The sequence below is a fragment of the Eleginops maclovinus genome, chromosome 23 (genome assembly GCF_036324505.1).
Source record: "Eleginops maclovinus isolate JMC-PN-2008 ecotype Puerto Natales chromosome 23, JC_Emac_rtc_rv5, whole genome shotgun sequence".
In the NCBI taxonomy this organism is placed as follows: Eukaryota; Metazoa; Chordata; class Actinopteri; order Perciformes; family Eleginopidae; genus Eleginops; species Eleginops maclovinus.
In genome coordinates, this window is record NC_086371.1 from 12750372 (window position 1) to 12776982 (window position 26611).

Here is a 26611-nt window from a genome sequence, read left to right on the forward strand (position 1 = left end):
AGCCTGCCTCTGCATAGGAAGAACGGCGAGATGGGGCATGAAATGAGGTCAGGGAAGCTGTTCATGCACAGATGTTATGTTTTGCATTGCCATACATTTCATTTAGCTTATCATATAAAGTAACATTTGCTCTGAATGGTGTTGGGTGAATGGAAGCCATGTATAAAGGCTGAGCAAGAAGTGAAGCAGACACCAACACTTGGTACAACGCACGGAAATCTTTTATTACATAACAGGCTTTACTGGGTTTACACACAGCCAGTGAGCGAGTGGCAGACGCTGTTACAGAAAATACAATCAGTACAAGCATTTCAGCAGCACAGACGCATACAGACAGATCACACACAACGAAATCACACACAATTTTTTCAAATTATGACAACAAATAATTCAGATAATACTACCTAATTGGATTTTCTTTGCCAGAACATGATCGTGGGTTTGCATGAATGGGCTTTAGGAGCCAAAAAAAGCCTCAGCAACAGAAACATATTCATGCAACTTTAGCTGAATCCTTAGAAATATTTTTCAGATAATATATAAATATTATGCACTCTATGCACCACCAGGAGGCGGCAGACTAAAGCCAACCATAATGGTCCAAAATTATTATAAGTCACATGTTCAGCCATCTGGTTACAAACAGGCAGACTTGAGACAATTTTACACATTTACCACACATTTTCAAACACTCCATACAGCGAGAAAAAATATTTAAATGCAAATGATTAAGAAAAAGGACAAGTGCACAGGGCTGGAATAGTTCAATTTCTTAGTTCTTCTAATACTTGATTTGATATTCAAAGTATGCATTTCAAATAATGGTTGGGGTAAAAAATAGGGGGACCACCTCAGGAAACTTGCCTTTTCTTGACAATCTCTTACCTAGAAACACTTCACAAAGAACAAAAAAAACATACTTAAATTTCAACTTTTAGTGTGACTTTATAGGGAAAATGCTGATGTAGGTTTGTTACCTGTGTACACGCTTTTATGAGAAGAAGCTGTAGAGATAGGAGAACCCAACGATTCCAATGATGGAACAGCACAATGTTATCATCATCTTTTTCTGTAGATTTAATAAGAAATAGACAATTATCAGACAGCTGCAGCCCAAAGAATAAGGTTTTAAATAACACCCATTGTTAACATTCATGGGACAACTGGATTGAGAAAAGGATTGAGCCAAAGGAGAACACAGGGGCACAGATATTTGGGTATGTGTGTGGTTTTGCGTAGAGAGAGGAAGGGTGGAACACTTACCTCCTCTTGGGACTTGTTGTGCACCTTTAAAAACTGTACTTTGGATCAAAATGGTTAACATGCTGTGTCAACAATCTGATGACAACAGCGACTACCACTCATAAAAAAAATATACACACTGCTCTTCTATAGCACAAGTCAGCAAACTGTTTAAACATTGTTAAATATTAACTTTCTATCAATCACAAAGGGACATGCATGGTATAGCAAGGAAACACAAGTCAACCAAGTCATTAAAAAACATAAAATCTTTAATTTTTAATAAAATCTGTGACACTTTAATTTAACACAGTGAACAACGACTTTAGTTTTCTCCTCCTGCTCTTATTGCAGCCCATGCTGAAGGCTAAAGGGGTGTGGGAATAAAAAGGCTTGAGCGGTCAGAGCAGTAGGATTTAACAGTCAAGGGCAGAAGCCAAAAGAGCAGACTGCTCGGTCAAAAGACCAAGCTGGGGAGGCCTCTCACTCTCAAGAGCTCCCTCCCTGCACAACCAGAATTAAAAAGGAACCATTCAGGCAACAGAGACAAAGACTTCCCTCATGAATGCCAGCCCTCATAATGCGTAGGACATTTAGCCCTGTGTGGTCAATACCTATTGATAACAGTCTGTTTAGTGAGTGGAAATGGTGTCTCTGATAGTCTTTGTGTGCACAGCCTGAATCACCTGCTTTAACTGCCATATTAAAGCCTCTGGGTGACAGCGTGTGCGCAGTGGTTCAATAAACTCTGTTAGACACATTCACTCTAACGAGATAAAAAAATACAGAAATAAATTATTGTGATTAACCAGAAATAAAATATGTTGCCAGTTTTGAGGTTGAGCTAAAAGTAACGCATTCTATTAGAACAGCCCTGTAATCAATCTTACCTTCAATGGGTTTGGTTTATTGACCAAAGACAAAAACATATTCAACTTCAGACAGGGATAGATTAAGTCATTCAAGTTATGTACTGATTCTCTTCATAGGGTCACTCCCTCCGCCAAGATTTGTCTGTTTGTGAGTAAGTAAAGGCTGGGACGTCGGCAAAAGAAGAAATATTCAATTAAAAACAGGTACATTAAAAGTGTTCTTTGGTCTACATTGGGATGTAGGACATTTGGCCTGGGCGGAGGTGTGTTTTAGATGTTTACACGTACTTATTAGACTATTCTGCACTGAAATGGAAATATTTAGGGTTCTTCAACAGGAGAGATGATCAGCTCTATATGTAGGAAGTCAAGATGGTCAACCTCGTAGCAGGTTAACAAAAATAAACAAATATTTAGGCATTTCTTCAGATGTTGCAGGGTTTTCGATACGTCTTAAAGCACTGGATGCGTTTTTTATGTACATAGCCTGTCTTTTTTTTTTGCTCCTCTTAGCTTCACCTATCCATTAAATGTGTTTGCATTAGCATCATCCTTCATTTTTAACATCAGAACCACTGGGCTCTACAAAACTGAAGAATCATAAGTGAGCACACCGATCCTCTTCAGGTTAAATAAATTAGCCAAATAAAGGGCTACATAAAGTACACAACAAAAATAAAATAATAATATTACTCAGATGATCATCTGAGCTTCATTACAGTAAAATAGACATATTTTGAAATGTGAAAGTGCTGGAACTCCCCCCAAATCCCCATACAGAGAATATACAGTAGCTAGCTTTTGATTTACACAATGTGTCAAGGCTCATAAAAGGCAAGAAATAATGATAAGGGAGGTGATGTGCTTTTACAGGCCTTCACATGGGTCCAACCTACTAGACATTTAAAATCAATTTCAGATGAGGAACACGTCCGGGTGTATTCTTTGGTATCAAATGTTGGACAATGAAATGGTTAGTGACTCTAAAGTGATCAGTTATTTTTCAATTCTCCTTTCTCGTCCGTAGAGATACAACAGCTATTGTGCCTCATGTCAGTGTCAATCTTGTTTCCTCATTTGCAGCAGAGCATCCTCAAACTGCCCAAGCCGAGGGGAGTCAAACAGACCCTCACTGACAGGAAGGACATTTCTGATCAGATAAAAACTTTTCATAATTATAGCAAGTCTTGTAGGTCTTCCAGAAGTCAATTATAAAACTTGTCCTTCTGTTTTTATAAATATTATATCATCCATATGGAGTGATCAGCTTTCTCTTTGTTGGGCCAGTTGATGGAGGATGAATGAACTGATGACGGTAGCAGTCCTTTTACACCGTCTGTGTGATGATGATGATGAGGAGGATGAGAACGACCACAGCACAGACAACACCAATTATGATCATTTTCTACGGAGAGGGAGACAATAAAAGAGAGAATGATGTTAATGACGGGAGATGAGTATTGAAAGAAGCCCGCAAACCAAACACCAGCTGAAACTGTAACTCCTTTCTAGCTCTGCTTCATTTGTTCAGCGGTAACCAGAGGCAAGTGCTGCAGAAATGAGAAGACACACACCCAGGAATTGCAAAAACACACAAACACACCTCAAGTAAGCCCTGTGGATAAAAAGAAAACACACACACAGAGCCAGAGGAAAAAAGCATGCAAATCCTTTTCCAAAGCACGCTACACCCATTGTGGCACAACAGAGCTTATTTGCTCCAGAGTTACTCACCCTCAGCTCTCCTTTTACTCAAACAGCTCATCAGCTTTTCTTCAATCCAACTGACAACCCGATTATGAGAGCTAGTATGGCCAGCAAGACCAGCACTATCACCACTATAATCACCATTTTCTGTTGGGAACAACCAAGTAATAGAGTCAGGGCTCAGTGGGAAACAACAATAAGTGTATCCTTACTCTCGGAAACAGAGTAATGTGCTACTGAAACTTATATAATATATGGAAGAAGTACTTCCAAATCATTTGCTTGAAAAGGAAGTACTAAAACCGCAGAGCTTGTAAAACAGGAAATAAGTGTTATAACTTAACAGACTGCTAGTTTAGTTTTTGTCATCATTTATAAATTGATTCTATTTCGTACTTTTAATCTGAATTTAACTAAGTAACTATCACACAAATGTAGTGGATTAAAAAATGCAATATTTGCACCGAGTTGAGAGCAGAAGAATAAAGTTGCATAAAATGCAGATACTTAGGCTTGAGTAAATGCTCTATTTCCTTTCCACCACTGTGTTGAATTGGGGAATATGTACAGCACAATATATGGTAACAATGGCCATATCAAATATCACAAATTCACGTTCTAGTGTTAGGTAAGCTGTCAGACATTCAATCCAGCTAAAGTCTGATAAAGCAGTTGTGTCTAGGTGCAACAGTGCTGACTTTTCTGTTAACCTGGCAAAAGTTATTTTCACACATATACTTTAAAAGGCTGAGGAAGGCGAGGAAAATCTTCAAACACACACAAACAAAAGAGTAATGCAGCAGCCACGTGACAACTGTAAACAAAGACAAAGTTAGGGTTAAAGCTGTAGAAAGAGAACAGAGAGAGAAGAGTCTCCAAGCTGTCAGTGTGAGTGTGTGTGTGCGTGTGTGTGTATATGCAGGTGGGAGAGGAGGTCTGGTGTTGGGCTGGTCACTGGTTTTCAAAGCACAGGGGTCCACAGGGTGGAGGCTCAGAACAGAGCCAATGGTTAGGGGGAATCGCAAATTATCACAGGTGTAGATCAGGGTCTTGATTGAGGGGGATGGTCTTCATGTTGTCAGGCAGGCTTCCCAAAAGCAACTTTGGGTTTCATAAACCAATTGGGCATTTAAATCAACAACAAAAAAATCAGATGCTATAACACTGCAACAGTGGAATACATTTAGTCTTTAAGGCAATTTATCCCAAATAATAATTTATTTTTCATGATTTGAGTTCAAAGAACAGTCAAATATTGCATTTATGTAACAAAGTAATCTACCAGGGTACATGTGCTTGCATGTAGAGAGCAAGTACCACCCTGTCTTTTTGCTAAACTGTGCAAAAACAATGAGAGGATGTCATTTTTGTATCCAGTGTTGTACTCTGTCTGAAACATTGTTCCATATGTACTTTCCAAGCCATAACCATAAGCTGTTATCTTTGGAAACCCAGGTGCATGTTGACATTGCGGCAATGTCAACATGAGGAATATGGATTCAATTACCTAATCATATTCTAAACTTGAATCCGACTCAGTCTTTTATTTATTATTATTATCTCTCTCTTTTCTCTGCACAGCATTCTAGAGTAACTTCCTTAAGCTTGTATTTAAATTTGAACAGCATTTATCTCAGGGTCATGATGTTTTAATGTAAACCTGTCAAATTAAACTATTTCCATTGCTTTTGGGAAACCTGAACGCTCCTCCTGACCGCGGTCACTCACACGACGAGCCTCTTGTTGAAACTTTGCAGCTTTCTTTGTGTCCGCTACGGCTCGCTCCACAAAGCCCACTGACTGGTCCATGTTGCTCTCAATCCTTTCAATCATCCCACCCTAACATGGGGCACGGTGTCAGAGGTGAGGAAAAGCAACAAAAGATGAATGAAACAACGAGAGAGAGAAAAACAAAGAGAAGCACACAGATTGCAACAGTTGTGTGTGAGCGGGAACAGAGTGTGATCAGTATGCAATGTTTGTGGTTTAAATGTTTCAAACTGTGTCTGGAAAGTAGGCAGAAGAAACAAGGAAGAGGTCACCGGCAGCAGAGTGGTGCGGCGGTTGGCTAGATTACATTACCTTGCGTGCTTTGCCTTGATGCCTTACAGCCTTTTTGGTCTGTTCCTTAGCCTCTGTTATATGGTCCTGTGACTTGGATACATTCTGCTCTATGTTGTCAATTATGTCACCCTGAAAAAAACACAACAATTAATGAGATAGGGAGCAACACTTCACAGGCAGAAGAACTGAACAGCACACTGGTTTAAATTCATAAGTTTTATATCCGATATCAAAACTTTCCCACGGGACTTTTAGTTTACATTTGGGGGACAATGATGAGTTTATGCTGAATTTCTTTTGAAAACAAACCTTTTTTTTTTAAACTAAAAGCTTGAAATAAAAATGGTTCCACTTCCAGGTCCATCATGTCTGCATGGTAAGAGCAGTTAGCGTCTTTTATTTGTAGGTGTTGTTTGTTAGCGAGTAAGATTGTAACTGACAGTGGCTGACAAAGTGTTAGCGTGTGTGATTCACACACTAATATCCGACGGGAGATCTTCAAATGGGTAGATATAGATGAAGCTGCAGCTTTCAGTTTACTTCCATGCTGTCAAAAGATAAACTATGCTAATGCAAAATCGTGCTCTGTACTGGCAATTTTACCAGTGTTGTGTGGAAGACTTTTTACCTGTCTATTTGTGTCAGAGTTTGCATATAAGACAGTGTTTAGCATTTCCAAATTTGTGATGTATTTAATCTAGCTTGCCTCAAACACACTTGAACCTCATATTTTGTGTGCACAGACATCTCCCTAACAGATACACATCTGTATAGGTCCAACATTTTAGGGAACATAAACATAACAAAAACACCTTTTTGATTGCAACAAATCTTTAAAAAATACACAAAACAAAGAGCAGGAGGGCAGCCCTTACCTCAAACAAGCTTTTCCCTCAGAAAGCATGGTTCAAGCAGTAAGAAATATGTGGTTAGACTTATAAATCCACATGCATACAGGGACTGACCGATCAACAATATGTGTTTGATGTTGTCTACAATGATGCTTTTTTGTACATTTCACTAAATGCATTCAGGTAGATTCCATCAATGCTGGGTGATGAGATGAGGTGGCAGAAGAGAATAAAGAGAGGAGTAAGAATGGCATGGAGCTGGAAAAGAGGAAACAGATGGAGGTTGATTGTAAGACCACAGAAGAGACAGGAAGAAAGATAAAGAGGAGTATAGAGTTGAATACAGTCAGGATTGAACACAAAGTCATGGGAAAAGATTCAGATTGAGTGAACAAAGAATGAAATAGATGAAGAAAAATCACGGGCGGGAGGATTTGGAGGAGCATACCTGGCTCTCCACCAGCATGGCGATGTCTACAAACATATCGTGAAGCTCCTTGATGCTACTTTCCAGACGGACAATGTCTTTGTGTCTGGCTTCAATCTCACTCAGAGCTTGTTTAGAGATCCCAGCATCCACAATCTGTGGAGAGGAGAGGTTTGTTGTTAACAGCAAACAAACACGCACAATCATCTGAATAAATGAGGATTTGTCCTTGTATTTAATTTGTTCTGAACACTCTGGCTGATAAAGGTTTGCTGTAAATGCAGCTACTTAAAACAGGAAGAGTTCAAATGAGTGACTCTCATGGTGATTCAGATAAATATTTAAAAGGGAGGTGTCAGTACTTCCTTAAAAAGGAAACGACAGCTCATTTCTATCAAGCCTGGCAACCTGTGTTAGCTGAAGAAGAGTTAGACAGAAGGGGGGGGGGGGCCTGTGGCCTTAGCAGGTACATTGAAAATCCACTGCGTGTTAACCGCTTATATTCCCAGATCCTTTTGTCCATGTCAAAGTTTCCTTGAATAAGACACTGGACATTTAGAGAGCAAACAATACAATTGATAATACAAGTTCTGATTCAGGTTATGTTGTGTTTTTATTCAATTTGTTTATATAATTTAATTAAAATAAAAAAAGAGCATATCTCGTACAATTCAGCTCACCATATTTTATTATCGTACCCAATGCAGTGTGATAATTGCCACATTTTATTATTGATGTAATAAACCTCAACTTTGAGATGGTTAGCATTATTACTCACTTGACTGCAGTAGAAAAACTATAGCATGTGATTAGGATTGGTGGGGTTTTAAAAAGTATGCGGGAAATACAATGTCAATGTCAAGTTGTTTATACTTGTGCAAGAAAGAGATCTTCCCAGACTGCACGGGAAATCTACAACCAGATGAAGTGCATTGTGCACATGTGGTTGTCCGATCAGTACAAACACACTGGTGCTTATTATCTCAGTTGTTTTAAGCATCTTAAAAAAAGGCTTCAGTCTTTGCCCATTGGCTGTAAGTCAGCATGTCAAAGGAGGTTTGGAGTACTCCAGAGAGGCCCAAGAGAGCAAACTGACTGTGCAGCCGGCCAGATCACATGAACAGCTAATCTTTAACTAGGTGATCTGAGGCACTTCACATTTTTACTGAACTACTGACAGTTAGCTTTCACCAAAGCATGATCATTTAAAGGCAAAGTGGATGTCATGATACTGTATAACAAAATGGAGATACACACACACACACACACACACACACACACACACACACACACACACACACACACACACACACACACACACACACACACACACACACACACACACACACACACACACACACACACACACACACACACACACACACACACACACACACACACACACACACACACACACACACACACACACACACACACACACACACACACACACACACACACACACACACACACACACACACACACACACACACACACACACACACACACACACACACACACACACACACACACACATACTTACCCCTGCAGTGAACACAGCAGAATTGCCACTCTCCAACATTTCCTCCAGTTCGTCATCTGTTGTTGATTTTCCAGCTGGGAGGGAAAGGTAAATGTTACTGACGAATAAGATCTCTGGTCCATCACATCACTTTAGGGCCATCACTCACTGATCTCTAGTTGTCTCTGAATGCGTCCTTTACTCCTCTCCCTGAAGTCCACCTGGGCTTCATTATACTTTGTCATTACCTCCACAAACTTCCTGGACAGCACTGCATGCTGGGGGACAACAAGCAAATGAAAATTAGCATAGAAGTAGCCTTGGTCAATAGTATGATCATTCACAATAATCAATAGCTGTTGCGGCCATTTGAAAGCTCCATTTTCAGAACTTAAATTATTACATGCATGTTGGCTACTTTGAGTTTTTCTCTTTTCTTTGACAATGTGCAATTATTATTTATTTTTTAACATTATATATTAATTGAGTATTGATTCAGTGCTTTGGCAGTGCATATTCGGAATCTTACCATGCCTGCCTGTGGAGTAAGAAAAAGAATAGAAAACTTCGGATGGACATCATTTACCTGTGATTTACGTATCCGCATGTCAGCCGACACCCTCTCCTGCTCCTCTGACTCCAGATTCCTCTCGATGGCTGAGGAGAAATCCAAAATGTAATTTACGACTCAGCTTTAAAATTGACTTCACATAAGCAGGAGTTGTCATTAAATCCCCAAAACATCCCCATGTGTGCGTGTGCGTGTGCGTGTGCGTGTGCGTGTGCGTGTGCGTGTTGGGTCGACTCACTCTTAAGTTTGTTTCTTGCATTGTTGGCCATCTTCTTTATGTCATTGGTGATCGCCTCCAAGTCATCCTGTGTTTCTGAAAGTGAAGAGACATGTGACAATTAACAGCTGGAGTGTGAGCAATAGGGTGAGACAAACACACTCATAACACAAACATTTCCTTGTACTAGAGAAGTACTAGGAAACACTAGAAGTTAAGGTTTCTACTTTTAAACTCAGGGCAAATCCATTTAACTCGACCTCATGAAGAAGCAGTTGTCTGACGGCTCAACAATGAAAGTGCAACATTAACTATATTCGCCTGTATCTAATTAAAATATGAACTATGAGAAAGTAACAATGAACAAGGAATTCAATGAAATGCATCTTATTACAGAGAAACATTATTATTAATGTTTAATAACATTATGGTTATGGTTCAGGTTCAGGAAGGGTTATCTTACTCTGATCTGATGTGGGAGCAGACAGGATGACAGAGTAAAGCTTTTTGACTTCAGCCACGTTCTCATCAATTTTATCGATACTACTCCTGATGTCTTCGATCTGAAACAAATAGCAAAACCATAAATGTCACGAAGACAAACAACAAAAGTAGTAGTGCAGCCCCGACACAAAACTGATCGTAACACTGACCTGACAGAAGAACTCATCCATGAAGGCTGCATTGTCCATAGAGATCTCCACCTCGTCGTCATCTTGATCACACGTCTAACGGAATAAAGCAAAGGTTGCATCAGAGAAGCAGCAGCAGTTTCCAGCTGGCCAGAGAGAAAGTACGGAGGGTTTTACATGTTTCTGTGATGGAAACTTCTGGAGCAGTGAAGACAAAACTCAGAGAGACACAGAGAGAGAGACACAAGTTGACAGACCGGTTGTCCGACCAATTATGAAGATGTCTTCTACAATACAAGGGTTTAACTAGTTCCAAATATACAAATCAACATTCTTCAGTTGCCAGACTAAACAAATATGGACCCTACGTCTAACTAAAACTCTCATGTAGGTCAATAGAATATGCGTACAACAGCACCTGGTGCCAGATAAACTGGTGCCCAGCTGTCCCAAAACCAATGTTAGGTCATCATGAGCTCGAACTCAGTGTGGGAACAAGGCTCAGGAAGCCCAGGCTGCCCCTCCTTAATGAAGATAACAGCACCTCCAAGGTCGAAAAACTATGCCATGGCAATACAGACAGAGGAAGGAGAAAATGATGAACTAGGTCAAAGGTTAAACACCTAAGCAAAATATTCCCTAACAGTTTCCCTAAACACCAAAGCATCTCATCGACACTTTGGGATTAAAGGTTTATTCAGATGTTCATTGTGTTCAACAACAGACATTTTATTTATCTCCTCTTTGCCATGTGTCGTTTCACTCTACATGCCCTTAAGTTTTAATCCCCATTAAGCATTTGGTTGTTGAAATGAGCTCTACACACAAATTTCATGGCCTGAAGAGAAAAACCGATAACAATCCAACAACTGGACTGAAGTTTTTACTTTCAGTGCCCAGGTGAACACACCCTATGTTATTAGCAATTATGGAATCCCCTGAGGCCAAAACATGACTTCAAACCAGCTCTTTCATTCAAAAGCCTCTGCGTACATCAGATAGCATGTGTTCCTGTGTATTTTAATGCTTTGTGAACGCCCTATTTTCCATTTTAAGGCTAGCTATCAATGAAGGTTCTTATGAGGTGTGTTGATTGTCCAAATCCATGGCTTGGTTCAAATCATACAGCAAGAGTAATTCAAGAAGTAACTTACTAACTCACTCCGTCATAGCACGGAAAAATCTGACAAAACATTTAATGCAAGCACTGGACACTTTTCGCTTCAACAGTGGCCATCTTGGCGAAGTTTGGGGTTTTTATGTTAGCAGTCTATATTGATTTGGTTCTGAAAAAAGTCAATCCAATTGCTGGACCATCATTTTTGGTAAGTGATATCACACTACCATGTCCAAATTCATGCACTATGCAATAAAGTACATGGTGTATACAAGTAGTGTACTAATGGAATTATCCAATTTGAGATACAGCGGGAGTTTTATATGCCAATACCAATATTTGTGATAGAATTCTGAGGACGGATATTCTGTAATATAGAGGCATTCTCTATAAAGGTCTTTCTTGTCAGAGTTAAAAAACCCTGAACAGCAATAAGACCTTGATCTAATAATAATTCACTAATGGAATTGCTTCCTGGTGAGCGGGTCAGCGTGATATATGAGCCAGAATTATCCATCTGACCCTAATCAGCAGGCACCCAATACATTCAGAAAGTTTCCCTCCGCTGGAGTCATAAATATATCACGCGGTACAATCAGTAAACACAGGGCAGTGCCGCAGGTTACCCACAAAGCGCTCAGCAATGCTGGTGAATATTGACACGGTGAGGGACTAGGGCCGGGCTCCAGGAACTCAACCTGTTTTTAACTGACTCAAAGAAACCACGGCTGAGGAACAGTGTAAACAGACATCACAGGACAGTGCTATGACGGAGTTAGGTGGAGGAAATAGGAGTGAAACGATGAGTGGGAAGCTCACTTTGTTCCCCCTCTTTCATTAGCTTCTGCATTTTACACACAAATGTGTTTTCACCGAGCACCTACAGACCTCTGTTGTTAAACTTAACTTTTTTACACATAGTGGCTTGTGTTTTGTAATGGGTGACAGAGTCTGAAGTCTGGACACTTGACTTTCCTCGAGGAAGTCAGCCTGGATCAAAGTCAAGGCTTGGAAAATGTTAGCCAACACAGCTGTGGACTTCCCTGCTCACTCATATCACCTGACCCTGCCTCAATCTCTTATCTAGTTATCGGAATAGATATTACACATTATTAATGCTGTACTTGAATGCCCCTTTAACTTAAATTATTCAAGACTTCCACATGGAGTAAAATACTTCAATATTTTCGAGTTGCTAAGATGCACAATACAACATTTTATGAAGGAACTTTTTACAGCTGTTTCACCTTATACCAATTTTACTATATTCAGACATTTTATAAACAAATAATTAAAAAGAGAAAAACAGAGAGAAGATGAATCAATAATTTAAAGCAACACAACATTGGTCTTTCTGTGTAAGTGCTGAGTTCCACACAGCTTTTATCCTCCTACTCCTCATCTGAAATTTGAATTGCAAATGTAGCCATTTGGTTTAGCCAGCTGTAACCAACAACAGTTGTGAACGCAGAGATCCCTGGATACACACTTGCACACACTGCTTGTTGTTTTTAAACCTGCTCTCTGTGAGTTATTCATCCAGAATACAGCTGTGGCCCTACACATTATGCTCCCTCACACTGCCTTTCTGCAGCAGCAAGATAAGAACACACTCACTTCCTTCCAGTGTCTCTCATTCAGCAATAATAAAGAGGAAAGGGACGGACGTGTGCAGCAAAGGCTTAAACAAACCAAACAGACCAAGGCCACACAGGCACTCACTTCAATATAACAACAGTTTGATACTGCAAGGACATTTACTCAAGTCAGGCAGTAACCCTTCATTGTTTCTGACCACCACATTAGGGCTAGAAGTTGTTTAAAGGCACAGTGCAACCCTTCATGATTAGTTGTGGTCTTGAAAAAGCAGTGCGAGATAGCCATTGTTTAAAAGTAGGGCTGAAACTAACAATTATTTTCATTATCGATTAATTCAGTCTTGTCAGTCCAAAACACAAATATATTCAATTGGATACGAAAATATCTATTTGAAGGGTTGAACTATACTATACTATACTATGTAATTAGTATTGCTTATTTGCCTTATAACTGCAGCTATTAGTAGCTACTTGTTTACTGTGGAAATAGATTCACATTAACCACTATTTTAAAACATTTATCTAATGCTCATGGAAAATATCACCCATCCACTATTCATTTCTTTAAGAGAAATAAATGAATAGTGACCAAGCTACATGTATTGCTGTTTTGTGCCGCTGTGCCAAAATGCTGAGTGACAGAAACCATGAAGCAACCAATTTAATTTTCTCTCCATTTTTGTGAACGAAGACCAAAAAAATGCTATAATCTCGTGCTTAGTTGCATCAAGATTGTGTAGTAGAAAAATAGAGCACACGCTGCACATCACTGTATGAGTGATTGAAACGGTAGCGTTCATGTTATTTCTATTCGAATCACTTAATTATCCATTCAGAGCACCATATGTCATGTTGCATAACTCACCTCAATAAGGCTATTACCAGACAGAGGTTTTACAGACAATATGATCCTCTGCCTCTTGAACAGAACAAACAATCAATTTCAATGGAGCCTAAATTATGACTTTATTTGTTCAGCTCTTTCTGAAAGTCAGATTAAATGTGTAACAGAGTAAAGAGGAATCAAACCGACTGCAATGACAATAAAGGGCTCCCTCATATGAAACAGGGAGGTAATGAACTTTCAGACTTTGTCCCTTAAGATTATAAATGACGTAATAGTAGCAGACAATAAACCTTACTTTGAGGTGGAAAAAGAAGACGGGTCAGAAAGATGAGGGAGTAGAGAGACTAAACTGAAGTGAAAACAAAGTCATATAAAATATGAATAGTGTAAGCACTTGTACAGCTGCAACAAGACGAACAAATCATCCGCACCAATTCAATAATTATTTATTATTAAATCATTTCAACAACAAAAGACGCAGGTTTGAGCAAGTCATTTCTGAGATTTTGTTTCATCATATGTATTTTGAAGAGTTGGCCACACAAGATAACAAAGGCTTTAGTAAATATTGATAGTTTTTATTTTCTTGTTTCCTGGATATTTTATAGACCAGAATCAGTATGAACCAGGTCATTTCTTCACTTCATGGAGTTTGCCTTGGTGTTTAGGGCATATTTAAGGGAAATACAAATGTAGAACAGAACAAATATAATACATTTCCAAAAGACTTTATATGATAAACGTAAATATAATAAAGCCTATGATCCAACCTAAACAAGAGATCTGCAAATGTATCAATAATAAAACATTAGTGTAAGTTAAAACCCAATGCACTCGATTTGCCCATGGGATGATTGAGTCAATGAGCCACTAATAACCACCACAGCAGCAGGACAGGGACCAGGGGTCAGATTTACAACATCACGGTGACAGAAGCCAAACACTCCCACAGGACTTAATTCAATGCTAAAATCTGACAAGGGATTTAAAAACTCCATAAGCCACAAAAGAAGCCATGTTAGTTAAATAGATTTCCCTGGTATCTGAGCCCGGTGGGGAAGTAGCGTGACAGCAGTGGCACACCGGGCCACAGTCAGTTTAAGGAAACACTGTACACAGAGCTGAAGAGGATATGGCTTTCACTGAAGGTACATTTAAAAATACCAGGAGGGAAATGGAACAGAAAGACTAAAAGTCACATTACCATCCACCTTTAATGAAACATGGGAAACATGGCTTCAATTTGAAACTATTTTTCTTATTGGTTAATCTGCAGATCATTTTAGATCATTCTATTTGATGTTTGGTCTTTAAAAATATCTGAAAATAATCCATCCTAGTCTTTTTAAAAGTCTAAGATTATGTATTTTAATGCTGTTTTGTCAGTCCAAAACCAATATACATTCAGTTTCATATAAAAGAAAACAGAGAGAGCAGGAAACGTCTATTTCTCAGTGGCTGAAAACAGTATTTTCTGCAATTATTGCATAGAAAATGACCTTTAACGCTTATCGATTATCAAAATAGTTAGCTAAAAAGGTTTTTATTCAAATAATTGCAGCATTACATTACCAAAGTATTAACTTCTCTCGTCTTAGTAAGCAAAGGTACTCAAAGCTCTCTTACAGTGTGCCATATAATCTGTCACCTGGGAACAAAGCTCCAGGTGAAACTACAATTCAGCTTTTCTTGTTGCTCCTATTTCCAAGTCATGAGGCCACATGATCGTATGCTCACACAAACACACCAATATGCAGACTATATTACTGCAAGGGAGCTATACACTATATATGAAACACAAGGAAGAAAAAGGCAGTGTATAAATGTGGACAGAAGATTGGAATAAACAGGAATAGGAATAGTTTTACAGGAATGAACATACAGTATATTGTCATCTCCCCAAAAAACTTGCCCACTTCACCTGCTACCTGTACTTCCTCCTGAAAAGGAGCCAGCTGTGGGAGATTGGAGACGTCTGGGGGGGGGGGGGGGGGGGGGCGGTGATGCCGCAGCTTTAAACGCAGCAAATATTTGGCCAGCAGTTTCAGGTAGCTATGGCAACACATCCCGACTTGGGTTACAATTTGGATCAAGGCCCGACTGCCATGGGCAGAAAGTGTGTTTAGTGTCATTAGCTCAACTTTGAATGGGGAAAATATAAACACAAAGGATGTTTGCCTATGTGTAAGGTGTGTAATCTGGCTGTGACAGCTAAACACTAAAAAAGTTAGAGAGGATTTTAGTTAAATCCCTCCCAACTGATCCTACATCGGTTTGACAACTAGATGGGGAGATATAGGATTTTATCGCTATTTTACAGTACAGGTATTATCATGTAAAACAGAACAAACTTACGCAATGTTGCTACTTATTATTTTGTTATACTTGATGTATTTAAGTGGACCTTATAATGTATAAAGGCCTTGTCATATTTGTGAAGCATCAATAATATTTGTTTCTTAAAAACATTTTTAGGAACAGTCATGACATGGTTTTTTCCTATTATATTTTATATCATATCATATATTTGTTACAGCTTAACATGTTTTTAGCATTTATCAAACAAGTGCAGGGTGGATTAGCCAACATTTCCCCTGTATGATAATCAACAGTTCAATAAATATTTAGAGATCCATCAGAATATCCCACATTGCTTATTCGTCTCCAAAACTTTTCATATACCAGTATATTTCCACTTAACGTTTAGGCTACATGAAACAGAGAAAAGCAACACATATTTATGCTGGGAGTGGGACCAGAGTATTTTGACAGTGTTGCATGACGAACGATTGATCGGTTATCAATGTCTTAGTCGATTCATTTCCGACCAAATGAATAATCCACTAAACGTTTCATCTTTAATGGCGTCTATCAACGAAAACAGAAAGATTCATTGTTTTCTATCCGTTTCATTGTTTGCCCAAGTCTGGGTTGATTATCTAAATGTCAAGGCACATCATATTATGGGAATTAAGCTCACCTATTGAGCTATAGTTGTTAAAATGACATCTGGTGATGCAGTTAAATTAATAACAATTACAGTATAAATTCCTCTACATAATAATAACATCTTAAACGACACTGCATACAAGATGGCTGAATATAGAGAACAATTTATTTATTTTACATATCTTCCAAAAAACCTTTTCAACCTGCAGTGTTTCTTCATAATGGTTATGTCATCACGTGGTACACTCTTAGTTCAAATGACTAGTATGTTATGCATCAATTATCAATGGAAAAGGTGAACATGTTTTTCGTAAACGATACATTTCTTTTATCAGAAACCTTTTTTCCGGTGCAGTTAAGTGTACAGAGAGAATACTGAAGGGAAAAAGACACTGTGAAGACATTTGACATTTCCTGGACACTACTTACCGCTTTGAGTTGCTCCAATCGGTCCTTCATGATTCACCCGGTAGATTTAACACCTTTAGACCAAAGAGATGACCACAGTAGTGTGGAAAATGGCTCGAAAACTAGTCCCAGTCACTGAATTCCCCAACCAGCTGGCAAACTAGCTGTCCGACAAAAACCCACCGCCAGTAAGAAAAACAGTTAAACTCCCCAGAAATCTTGTCAGAGGAGTCTGGGGAAACAATACTTTTTCAGATAAGATGAACCTTTCCGTCGTTTTTCCATACAATATGGCTGCTGGGTTTAAAACCAGTGTGTTTTCCTCAGCTAAATCTCCTCGCCCAGGGGATTAAAACAACAGTTGTGTAGAGCTGTATAATCTGCCTCTCCGTTGGCAACTAATCATTCTGAAACGCACTTTTCTGGTTGACGCATGCGCAGACAAATCCATGTCCTCGGAGATGAAGCCACGCCCTGGGCCACCTGCAGCAGTGATGCATTCAGGTGTGGTAGGAATTACACAGCTCTTAAACTTCTTATACTATGGAAACAATAACCAATAATTTGATCAATTGCTTTAAATGTTCAATTTTACTGCGATAATTTAAAATCAATAGGCCAAGTATGCTGTGGTACCACCTTTATTTAAGAAGGGTATAATCAACAACCATGACTGTTCTATTTACAATGATAAATGTGTGGAATTTATGTATTTACGTTTTTAATACCCGGGCAACAACTCTGGGCTCTGCACAAAAGGTATAGTTTACATCTATGACTTTTGATTTTCTATCAACGTTTGTTGAATATTTGCTACGATCTCAAGGATCCATCATGCTTTCTAACTCTATTCAGGTAGTAATCGCCAGGTAGGAGATACAAATCCTAATGAATGCCATGATTGAAAAAACGTGACTGACACCTGGTGGCCATCATTGTGTTGGACAGGTTGTAAAAAGTCAAATGATACGAAACACCTTTGGAAATATTAATGAATTACAAGCCTAGTCATTGTGTCCTACACCCCCCGCTTGTGAGTGCACAGCGTCTTCTAAAATCTCCATCTAAAATAGTGACACAGCAGACCACACATGGCAGCTACATTGTAAATTTACATACCGACCCAGTGCTCCTTCAATGGATTAATACATCCTGTCCCTAAAGTTTTCATGTCAAGGCTTTGTGACGAGTGAGTGAATCAATTTAATCCGATAGGCATTATACGAGTCATAAAGAGTCTATCCTTTTGCCAAGAAGGGCCTAAAAGTCGGCGAATAGTGCAGGATAATAGTTGATATTTTACTTTCAAAATATACAAAAAACCCATAGCTGTCATTCGTCTTGCCTAGTTTGGATTTTAGGTGTAGCCGGAAATTACATTTGCCTTCATAAATATTCAGACATGTCATAGTAGGGAAATCTAAACGGGACCTTCCCGGCCATTTTCTTTTAACAGATTAATTCTGAGTTCTTGTTATGTGCTTACAAGCTCATTGTCAGTTTACTAAAACACTTGAATTACCTTTATTTATAACACCTCTTTTTTCTAATATAACACATTAAATATATTGTCTTTGTAATGTTTCCCCATGTGACTCTGGGGTCACTATAGTCCAAGAAAATACAGAAACAACATGTTATATTGAGAATGTTTTTATTCAAAGTTTACTCCCCTAAGTCTTTCCAGTACACCGTACAACAGCATTATGAGAGCCAGGTCAGTGCAGCGGAGGGTGCTCGATGATGAAGAGTAGCACGTTGCCATGCTAACGACACTAGGGTGGTTGTGTCTCATACAGTGAAATTAGAACCACAACTTTTCCACCAAGTTTATTTTCCTAGTTTTAAAACAAACAAAAAAATTCAAAAATAAAAAATCTGAAAAGGGATTTTACAAGTTAGGGGGGGGCAAAACAACAACTTTCTGTCCACGTTTTGGGGGTGAGAGAGGGAAAATGCAGGTAACATGTTAAAGGTCATCTTCTTCATCTGGGAGTGCCGTTTGTGATGCAACCTGGACAGAAGAAGACATACACATTTAGATTGACAATGCAATAAAGTGAGGGGTTTTTTTTCAATTCAGTTTGCTTGTGCTAAGAGGTTGCTGGATTAGAATATCACATAGCCATCTAAACAGAAACGGCCCATTTATACTTACTTGAAGCTCTTCCTCATACTTCGCAGCAAGGCTGGGGTCCATTTGGACCTCTGGGGGAGCGAGGGCAGGCATGGCCACAAACTCCAGGTTGGGGTCACCGATCAACTTCCTTGCTAGCCACAGGAAAGGTTTCTCAAAGTTGTAGTTACTCTTGGCAGAAATATCGTAGTACTGGGGACAGAGGAGTTGTGGCAATTAGAAATGATATTTCAGCCCAAACAAAGACTCAAACCGAATCAGTCTTTAATTCCAACACACAACTGATTATCATTTTGTGAGCCGTTATTACCTGCAGGTTCTTCTTACGGTGAAACACAATACTCTTGGCCTTGACTTTCCTGTCTTTGATGTCAACCTTGTTGCCGCAAAGGACAATGGGAATGTTCTCACAGACACGGACCAGATCACGATGCCAGTTGGGCACGTTCTTATAGGTGACTCGAGAGGTGACGTCAAACATGATGATAGCACACTGAGCTGTGGACGTAGCAGAGTGTTAACACTATTCAATGAATATTTTTTAATGCAAGTCTATGGGGATTTAATAGTGACTGTTGTAGGTATAATAACCAAAACAGCACGTTATAGATTTTTGAAAAGCACCTTGAATGTAATAGCCATCTCTCAGGCCGCCAAACTTCTCCTGACCAGCTGTGTCCCACACATTGTACTTGATGGGTCCTCTGTTGGTGTGGAATACCAGTGGGTGAACCTCTACTCCCAGAGTTGCTGAAACACAAGCAAAGACAAGATGCATTAGGATAGGAAAGTTGAAAAGGATGCACTAACAATATTCTTTTGTATAATTGGGGGAGGGGGGAATTGGAGGATTAATATATCATAAAGGATAGAACTGTGGACTATGTATTGATTGGTAGAAATAAAATCTCAATATGCAAAAAAAATTATGCTCGTCTAGATTGCCTTGTTGGATTATATTTTGTCCCAAATCCAATTGGGTCAGATCTGAGATGTTTTCCCCCCTATTCTTAACATGCCCAAGAAACATACTAAGCAGGACATTTGTGAGTTGAGAAGTGTACTTGGGAGTGCTCCCTGGTGGACAAAATCATGATGACATCAAAACTAGTTGGGCCTCTGTACTGCATATCCATGTTAAGCATGTACTCACCGACATATTTCTTCTCAAACTCTCCTGTGATGTGCCTTTTCACGAAAGTCGTTTTTCCTGTGCCTCCATCTCCTACCAGGACAAGCTGAAGAAACAGAAGCACATTTAGCTTAGACTGGCTGGTACCGGTTCGACACACTGGAGGTTAGCACATCTGGCCTAAATATCAGTACAATAGTCTACACACTTGGCAGACAAACTGGCGCACAAACACACAAGTATATAGAGAGCACTCACCTTAAACGTCGCAACTGGTACACACTGTGCCATTGACTCTGCCATGGTTGCCATTTATCTAAGTTAAACAAGACAAGGCGGGATGGTTAGCACGTTACACTCCTGTCTGCTTAGGTTGGGCTTTGTTAGGTAGTAATCAGTAACGTAAAACTAGCACTAGTAGCCGATTTCACGTTAAATTGGGGGGTTACAGTTACGGTGGTTAAAAAGCTATTTTGACGCAGTTTAAACGTGAATACTACACCGCCTGTAACCAAGCGACACCCTGTTCTAGCATTTTCGATCCAGACTCACGTTCCAAGCCGTTAACACGCAACGTTTAAATTCGCTCACATTTTACTGCGGTTGTAACGAATACATGTATCACAGCACACTGACTTAAGATGTAAAACACGATAGCCGCACTTCTCCCACCCGTATTTCAGCGCAGGCGGTTGCTAGCTTGCGAGCTAACAAGCTAATGACGTTAGTTTGAGTGCGCCATACGGAAACGACCGCACTTTTTCTTGTTCGACTGAAACAATCAAGACTGCAAGACCAGCTAATGTGTTCCGAAGGACAACTCGAATGAAAAACAAGAGATAAAACCGCCTTCAGACCTTTGTTATTGTTTGTTGTTTTATAAGTAACAGTAATACACGTTATAGGATTAATTCTAGTGGTTCTCAAAAACAAAGCAATGCAATGAGGTAGAGCGGTGCTTGCTAGCCTGTTCGCTAGCACAGCATGGAAGCCATTCTTTTCACCGAGCTAACGCAAAGCTAGCACGCGAAATCAAAGGGCCTAATGTAGTTGCTCCAGCCTCGCAGGTTCATAATCGACACGCCAAATTATCCCAAATCACACCATAAAGTTCCCCAACGCTTTAACTTTCTTTCCCAAAAACACGAACTTGAAATATGGGATGGCCCGCAAAGAGAGAATATTGTAGAGACTCACCGGTGTCGCTGCCTAGAGAGAAAGGAGGTAAATGGCTGCGTTAGCGGGAGATTCAGCGTGGACATATGAGTCAGTTTCCGCCCATGTCATGTGATCACCGCAGCGGTAAAAACGCATTTGAGTTAAGTGATTGCACCATTGCATTCACAGTCCATGATTCAGCATGTCTGTTCTAACGAAAAAGACCCAAACATATTCAAATGTTCAAACACGTAGCTGTTCACCCAGTAGTTGAGATAATAATAATAATGTATATTTTTATACAATAGACTATATTTTGTGTACACGTTTCAAGTTTTTTTCATTATCATGCACAGTTACAGAGAAGCAGTTTTTGGCGATGAAAATATCAGATATTAGGCTCCCATCATCAAACCTCATTTGAAATATAAATAAAATCAATAACCAACTAAAAGCAATTCATTTTCAAGTTATTATGTTAACATATTTGTTTAAACTGAGTCATAAGGACTTCAAAAATAAGCTAATTGTATTAAGTGTTTTTTTATGCCAATTATTTTCTCGATTAATCAATTCATTATTTGGTTTGTATATTAAATCATAATGGAAATGGATCACTAAAAGTTCCCAGAGCCCAATTTCCAAAACTTTGTTTTATCATGTTTTTATTTTGACGGGATTGTTTTGTTCACAAACAACCCTTGAAATTAAATCTGATCTGCAAACACTTTCAGCATCACCTTTAATGCAACTGCAAAATGAACACTTAAAAGTTTGAAATATGATTTATTGCAGTATTTATTAAATGTATTACATAAATATACTCTTTGAGAAATGTACTACTTACATCAAATATAGTGCAGAAGAATATAGTCCATCACGGACAGTGCAGGCTATTTAGGATACACACTATAAAGTCAACATCATAAAATACATTATCATCTATCTGTAAAACACAAGATATATGATTTGTGCGTGCTTGAATTTTCTCCCAGTTCTGACAACAGGATTTAAGTCTGCAAGGCTAAAATATTTGTTTGCACAGGAGAACTTTATCATTTTCATGTAACACATCTTTGCGTGCAGTGTGCAGATCTATCTGTATAGGTAGTCTGCCTGTATGTTGGCTGCTATCTCCGCCTCCCAGCGGTCTCCATTGTTGAGCAGCTTCTCTTTGTTGTACAGCAGCTCCTCGTGGGTCTCTGTGGAGAACTCAAAGTTTGGACCCTGAGGGAATGATTAAAGAAATAATAAACGTTAAATGTGAAACTAATAGTGATCTTATTTTCCAAAAAGATTCCTTTAAACAAAGGTCTAAGAATGCTGTTTATTAGATCCATAAGTGACTAAATACAGTTTTACTTTGCGTACAGCCACATTTATTCAGCCCCCAAAAGTCTCCTATTCAGTATACAGGATAAGCATATTCTTACCTCAACAATGGCATCAACAGGGCATGCTTCCTGACAAAAGCCGCAGTAGATACATTTGGTCATATCAATGTCATAGCGTGTAGTTCTCCTGCTGCCATCAGCTCGAGTCTCAGCCTCAATGGTAATGGCCTGTGTTCCACATATGGACGAAGAGACAAAACTTAGGTCAAACTGTCGTAGGACATACTGTACACCGTGGTAACCCATTACAATATTTAATTAGCAGGGCAAAAATAATTGTACTAGTGGACTGGTTAGTGTGGTGGAAACTCCACACCTTTTCATTTTCTGGTAAGAAAAGAAGTTTAAACCAAAGTGGTGTTATTTAGAAGAAAGAAGAAGACATACTTTATTAATCCCTCACATGGAAATGTCTTTCTCCACTCTCTTGTGTTTAAACACATTACACACACAGGGAGGATATACAGTACATACACAAACACATCCACATGCAGATACGAGAGGTGGCAGAGAAGAGAGGCTAGCAAGGGAGCAGTTTAGGGGTGCAGTGCCTTGCTAAAGGGCTACTCGGCAGTGGCCCAGGAGGTAAGCTGGCACCTCTCCAGCTACCGGCTCACAGTCTGTATATATATACATATATTTTTTGTTTTTGTTTTGTTTTTCACGGAACTTGATCCAAGTCCGACCCCCTACAGACACTATTAACATAATGCATGATGTACTAAAGCATGATGAGAAGAGTGTGTATAGTTCATACAAGTACCAGCAAAATGAATTTAGCCACGCACAAGATTTTAATGTTTGTGCATTACGGTAAACTTACAAGGTTCTTATAAGGAAAGACAATTCTTGCATGCAGAATGAAAAATATGCAATACAGACAAAATTGAGGCTGCTATTTTTTTTTTTTTTTTACAAATGTTCAGCCAAAAAATATCCAAATGTTTAAAGAAGTACAGATTATTTCAGGACAGGTTTTTTTGCTGTTGCTCACCTGAGCAGGGCAGACCGCCTCACACAACTTGCAGGCAATGCAGCGCTCCTCTCCATTTGGGTAGCGGCGGAGGGCGTGCTCTCCACGGAAGCGGGGTGACAGAGGGCCCTTTTCAAATGGGTAGTTGATGGTGGCAGGTTCACGGAACAGGTAACTCATGGTCATCCCCAAACCTGCAGGAAGGTGATGGTTATGGCTCACTTAAATATTATTGTTGATCTTATTTACTGTAATGACTTGTTGGTTAAGGTATTTGTTTCTACTAATTCACATGGAGTTGCACCTTAACCCTCTTTACGTCAATGAATAAACTATAAGTTTTGGATTGTACTGTGTTATTATTGACATTTTGTAGTTTTGCGATTTGATTCCCATTCATAAAATCAAATAAATATTTTCAGCCTTGAATTAATATTGTGTATGTGGAACTGACTGTACTGTGCAACACAAATCCAATTGTTGGACCTGTATTTTGATAGTTTTTTTAGATCTAAAGCTGTATCAGGTGATTAATTGTTGGTTGACACTAGGGGTGGCGCCATACACCAGTATTGTTGTTTTTCAAAATGTTTATATTTATATCACGTTAAAACTACACATATGATAAAAAAAATGTTGTGCCAAAAAGAGAAAAAACAGACAATAAAAAAGTAACATTGTTTCTTTGTTCTTTCATTTTTCTATAGATATCGCAATAACCTCATAATCAGGAATTATTGAGGGAACGATAATCAATGTAGCGACAATCTGATAATGTGACAGCACTTGTTCAGTAAGAAAAATGTAGAATAACATAAGGTATTTAACCAAATGCAATACATAGATTTATAGCAATCCCAGTACCTCTAAAGAGTTCAGTCCACAGGAGGGTTGTGGCGGCTCGGTCAGTGATGGACTTCATGTCTGTTGGTAGTTCCCGAGCATTTACAAACTCTACAAATAGAATAAAGGTACACAGAATGGTTGGATCATTTCAAATATCGAACGCACATGGTTTTTCTGCCATATTTGAAATAGCTCTAGTTTTGTAGCAATACTTACTGTAGCCCTCTCTCTGCACAGTGAGGCTGAATAGACGAATGACACCAGGCCCATATCCAAAGGTGCCTGGAGATACATACAAATGTGATGATGTTGATGATGCCTCAATTTATGTAATTGTTTGAATTATACCTGCTTCAGTAATACCTGGCTTTTGGTAACAGTGGAGAATCCGTAGACTCTGGGCAGTACACATCTGAGCAGAAAAGACAGAGTGAAAATTATTGAAATAGTTTGAAAAGAAGGAACTAAACATGTTGTAAACCTCTATTTGTGCAACCCAGACCAAAGCTCCCCTCTGAAACAAGGGATTCTAACTGAGAACATTAAACTTGTATTTATTATTATTAAACCAAAGAACATGTGACAGATTAAGCATACAGGGGATAGTATACAAATAGAACAAAACAAGTGGCATTGTCAAACTAAAGACACAATTTTATAAAACACACAGATATGAAGTGTCTTGAGAACCTTTATGTCGATTGAGTTGGAAAGTAATATCCCAGAGAATCCGTTTTCTAAGTGATTACCTTCTTGAACATTATTTTGTTCTTAGCTCTGGGGTTGTTTTGTTACAAAAAGGGTTAGACACTGTTACAATACAATGTAATTAACATATGTATTAGTCTGATTTTCTTTAGTTTTTGTTAAGCTACAAAACGCACATTTCCAATTCAAATCTAAGGTAAATGTTCCCCATTCAACGACTGGAAGGTGCGTCGTATAATCTGGCGCCCCAAATCCCTGCTGTTATGTAAACGATGTGCCACATTCACGGCAGTCCGGGATAATGGGAAGAATAGGAACTAATTTACGATTTAAATGGGGACACACGTAGATAAAATTCCCAAATTGTTACACTTATTGCTAAACCCGCAATCAGGCCATTTACAAGGGGAAAAGTGGCATCAATTAGAATTGAATGTAAAAACTTGGTAAGTGTTTGTTCACATGTGAAATTATATAAATGAACTGTAAAAACTTGAATACCCATGCTTGACTATAAACTTTGTTGTGACTAAATAAAATAGCCAAGCAGTTTTGCGACAACTTTCAATGCCCTTGGCAAACGTGTCCCCTTAAAAGGTCTAAATCCGGGTGTATCGTATTTACGATACTACATGAACGCCTCATTACAAAGTAAAATAACGTTAGCAAAAACCCCTTGAGTAACAGGGCGACCCACTTGAACGTTTTTTCTGCCACCTATTCTACCGTTACATGTTGGTTATACCAATTACTGAACCCTGATTTGACATTACACTGACAGTACGTCGCTCTCTAACTCCAATGAAATAATATTTAGCAGGGTATTTAACATTGTCTCTATCCAAAGTGGCCTATTATAATCATCAATAGTTAGCAGTCCGCATGTATAATAAACCTTTTGCAAAACGTACCTCAGATTAACAACCAGTGAGCAACAACAGACGAAGTCCCTGAACTGCGCAATTGTAGCCTATTTAAGTTGCATTCAAGTGCTCCTCGTTAATTTCCAATGCCCGATTAGTACTCTTGGTAAATGTAATACATTTGAGAGCTTTTAATTGCAGCATTCCCTTTATAAATACAGTATGTGAGCAGCCTATTGTACAATAAGGATGGTGCATTTTAAACCATATAATAATATGAGCATATTTATAACTCTGATGTCATGTTTGATTAATCATATTGCTCCAACTAAATATAATTTCCTTAAATGTCATCTTAAAAAATAATGTATTCCAT

The 26611-nt window shown here is 38.9% G+C and overlaps 3 protein-coding genes across 7 annotated transcripts; all 3 read right to left on the minus strand.

Annotated features, from left to right (window-relative positions):
• Positions 1-198: 198 nt before the first annotated feature.
• Positions 199-17439, minus strand: stx3b (syntaxin 3b). 4 transcript variants are annotated; one of them, XM_063876500.1, is made up of 11 exons: positions 17046-17439; positions 10127-10201; positions 9937-10036; positions 9495-9569; positions 9272-9342; positions 8855-8963; positions 8707-8780; positions 7185-7319; positions 5550-5660; positions 978-1069; positions 199-894 (listed from the first exon to the last, which is right to left on the minus strand). In XM_063876500.1, exons 1-10 carry the CDS (start codon positions 17073-17075, stop codon positions 992-994), a joined length of 858 nt encoding a protein of 285 aa, XP_063732570.1. In that variant the 5' UTR covers positions 17076-17439; the 3' UTR covers positions 199-894; positions 978-991. The 4 variants fall into 4 exon arrangements, 3 of the variants coding, with proteins under 3 accessions (XP_063732570.1, XP_063732568.1, XP_063732569.1); XM_063876498.1 differs by lacking the exons at positions 199-894; positions 978-1069; positions 5550-5660 and adding exons at positions 1494-3519; positions 3849-3968; positions 5904-6014; XR_010165159.1 differs by lacking the exons at positions 199-894; positions 978-1069; positions 5550-5660 and adding exons at positions 3879-3968; positions 5904-6014; positions 6761-6994.
• Positions 17440-18661: 1222 nt separating this feature from the next.
• On the minus strand, positions 18662-21621 carry ran (RAN, member RAS oncogene family). Its single transcript, XM_063877091.1, has 7 exons — positions 21491-21621; positions 20552-20609; positions 20315-20399; positions 19786-19911; positions 19472-19659; positions 19183-19353; positions 18662-19038 (listed from the first exon to the last, which is right to left on the minus strand). Exons 2-7 carry the CDS (start codon positions 20603-20605, stop codon positions 18994-18996), a joined length of 669 nt encoding a protein of 222 aa, XP_063733161.1. The 5' UTR covers positions 20606-20609; positions 21491-21621; the 3' UTR covers positions 18662-18993.
• A 603-nt stretch (positions 21622-22224) lies between these two features.
• Positions 22225-26372, minus strand: ndufs8b (NADH:ubiquinone oxidoreductase core subunit S8b). 2 transcript variants are annotated; one of them, XM_063876789.1, is made up of 7 exons: positions 26268-26372; positions 25028-25076; positions 24881-24946; positions 24683-24772; positions 23840-24012; positions 22885-23013; positions 22225-22678 (listed from the first exon to the last, which is right to left on the minus strand). In XM_063876789.1, the coding sequence occupies exons 2-7, from the start codon at positions 25074-25076 to the stop codon at positions 22547-22549; spliced, it is 639 nt and encodes a 212-aa protein (XP_063732859.1). In that variant the 5' UTR covers positions 26268-26372; the 3' UTR covers positions 22225-22546. The 2 variants fall into 2 exon arrangements, with proteins under 2 accessions (XP_063732859.1, XP_063732858.1); XM_063876788.1 differs by having other exon boundaries at positions 26284-26367.
• Between the last annotated feature and the right edge of the window lie 239 nt (positions 26373-26611).

Excerpts from the sequence above, each read along its gene's own strand:
- ndufs8b (XM_063876789.1), bottom strand. The coding sequence starts at position 25,076 with ATGTGTACTGCCCAGAGTCTACGGATTCTCCACTGTTACCAAAAGCCA. Across the intron at positions 23,014-23,839 it reads AGGCGGTCTGCCCTGCTCAG|GCCATTACCATTGAGGCTGA; the intron begins GTGAGCAACAGC and ends TGTGGAACACAG. Across the intron at positions 22,679-22,884 it reads CTGTTGATGCCATTGTTGAG|GGTCCAAACTTTGAGTTCTC; the intron begins GTAAGAATATGC and ends TCATTCCCTCAG.
- ran (XM_063877091.1), bottom strand. The coding sequence starts at position 20,605 with ATGGCAACCATGGCAGAGTCAATGGCACAGTGTGTACCAGTTGCGACG. Across the intron at positions 20,400-20,551 it reads TACCAGTTGCGACGTTTAAG|CTTGTCCTGGTAGGAGATGG; the intron begins GTGAGTGCTCTC and ends CTGTTTCTTCAG. Across the intron at positions 19,354-19,471 it reads ACCGTAAGAAGAACCTGCAG|TACTACGATATTTCTGCCAA; the intron begins GTAATAACGGCT and ends CTCTGTCCCCAG.
- stx3b (XM_063876498.1), bottom strand. The coding sequence starts at position 17,075 with ATGAAGGACCGATTGGAGCAACTCAAAGCG. Across the intron at positions 8,781-8,854 it reads TCAGAGACAACTAGAGATCA|CTGGAAAATCAACAACAGAT; the intron begins GTGAGTGATGGC and ends TTTCCCTCCCAG. Across the intron at positions 6,015-7,184 it reads CCATGCTGGTGGAGAGCCAG|GGTGACATAATTGACAACAT; the intron begins GTATGCTCCTCC and ends TGTTTTTTTCAG.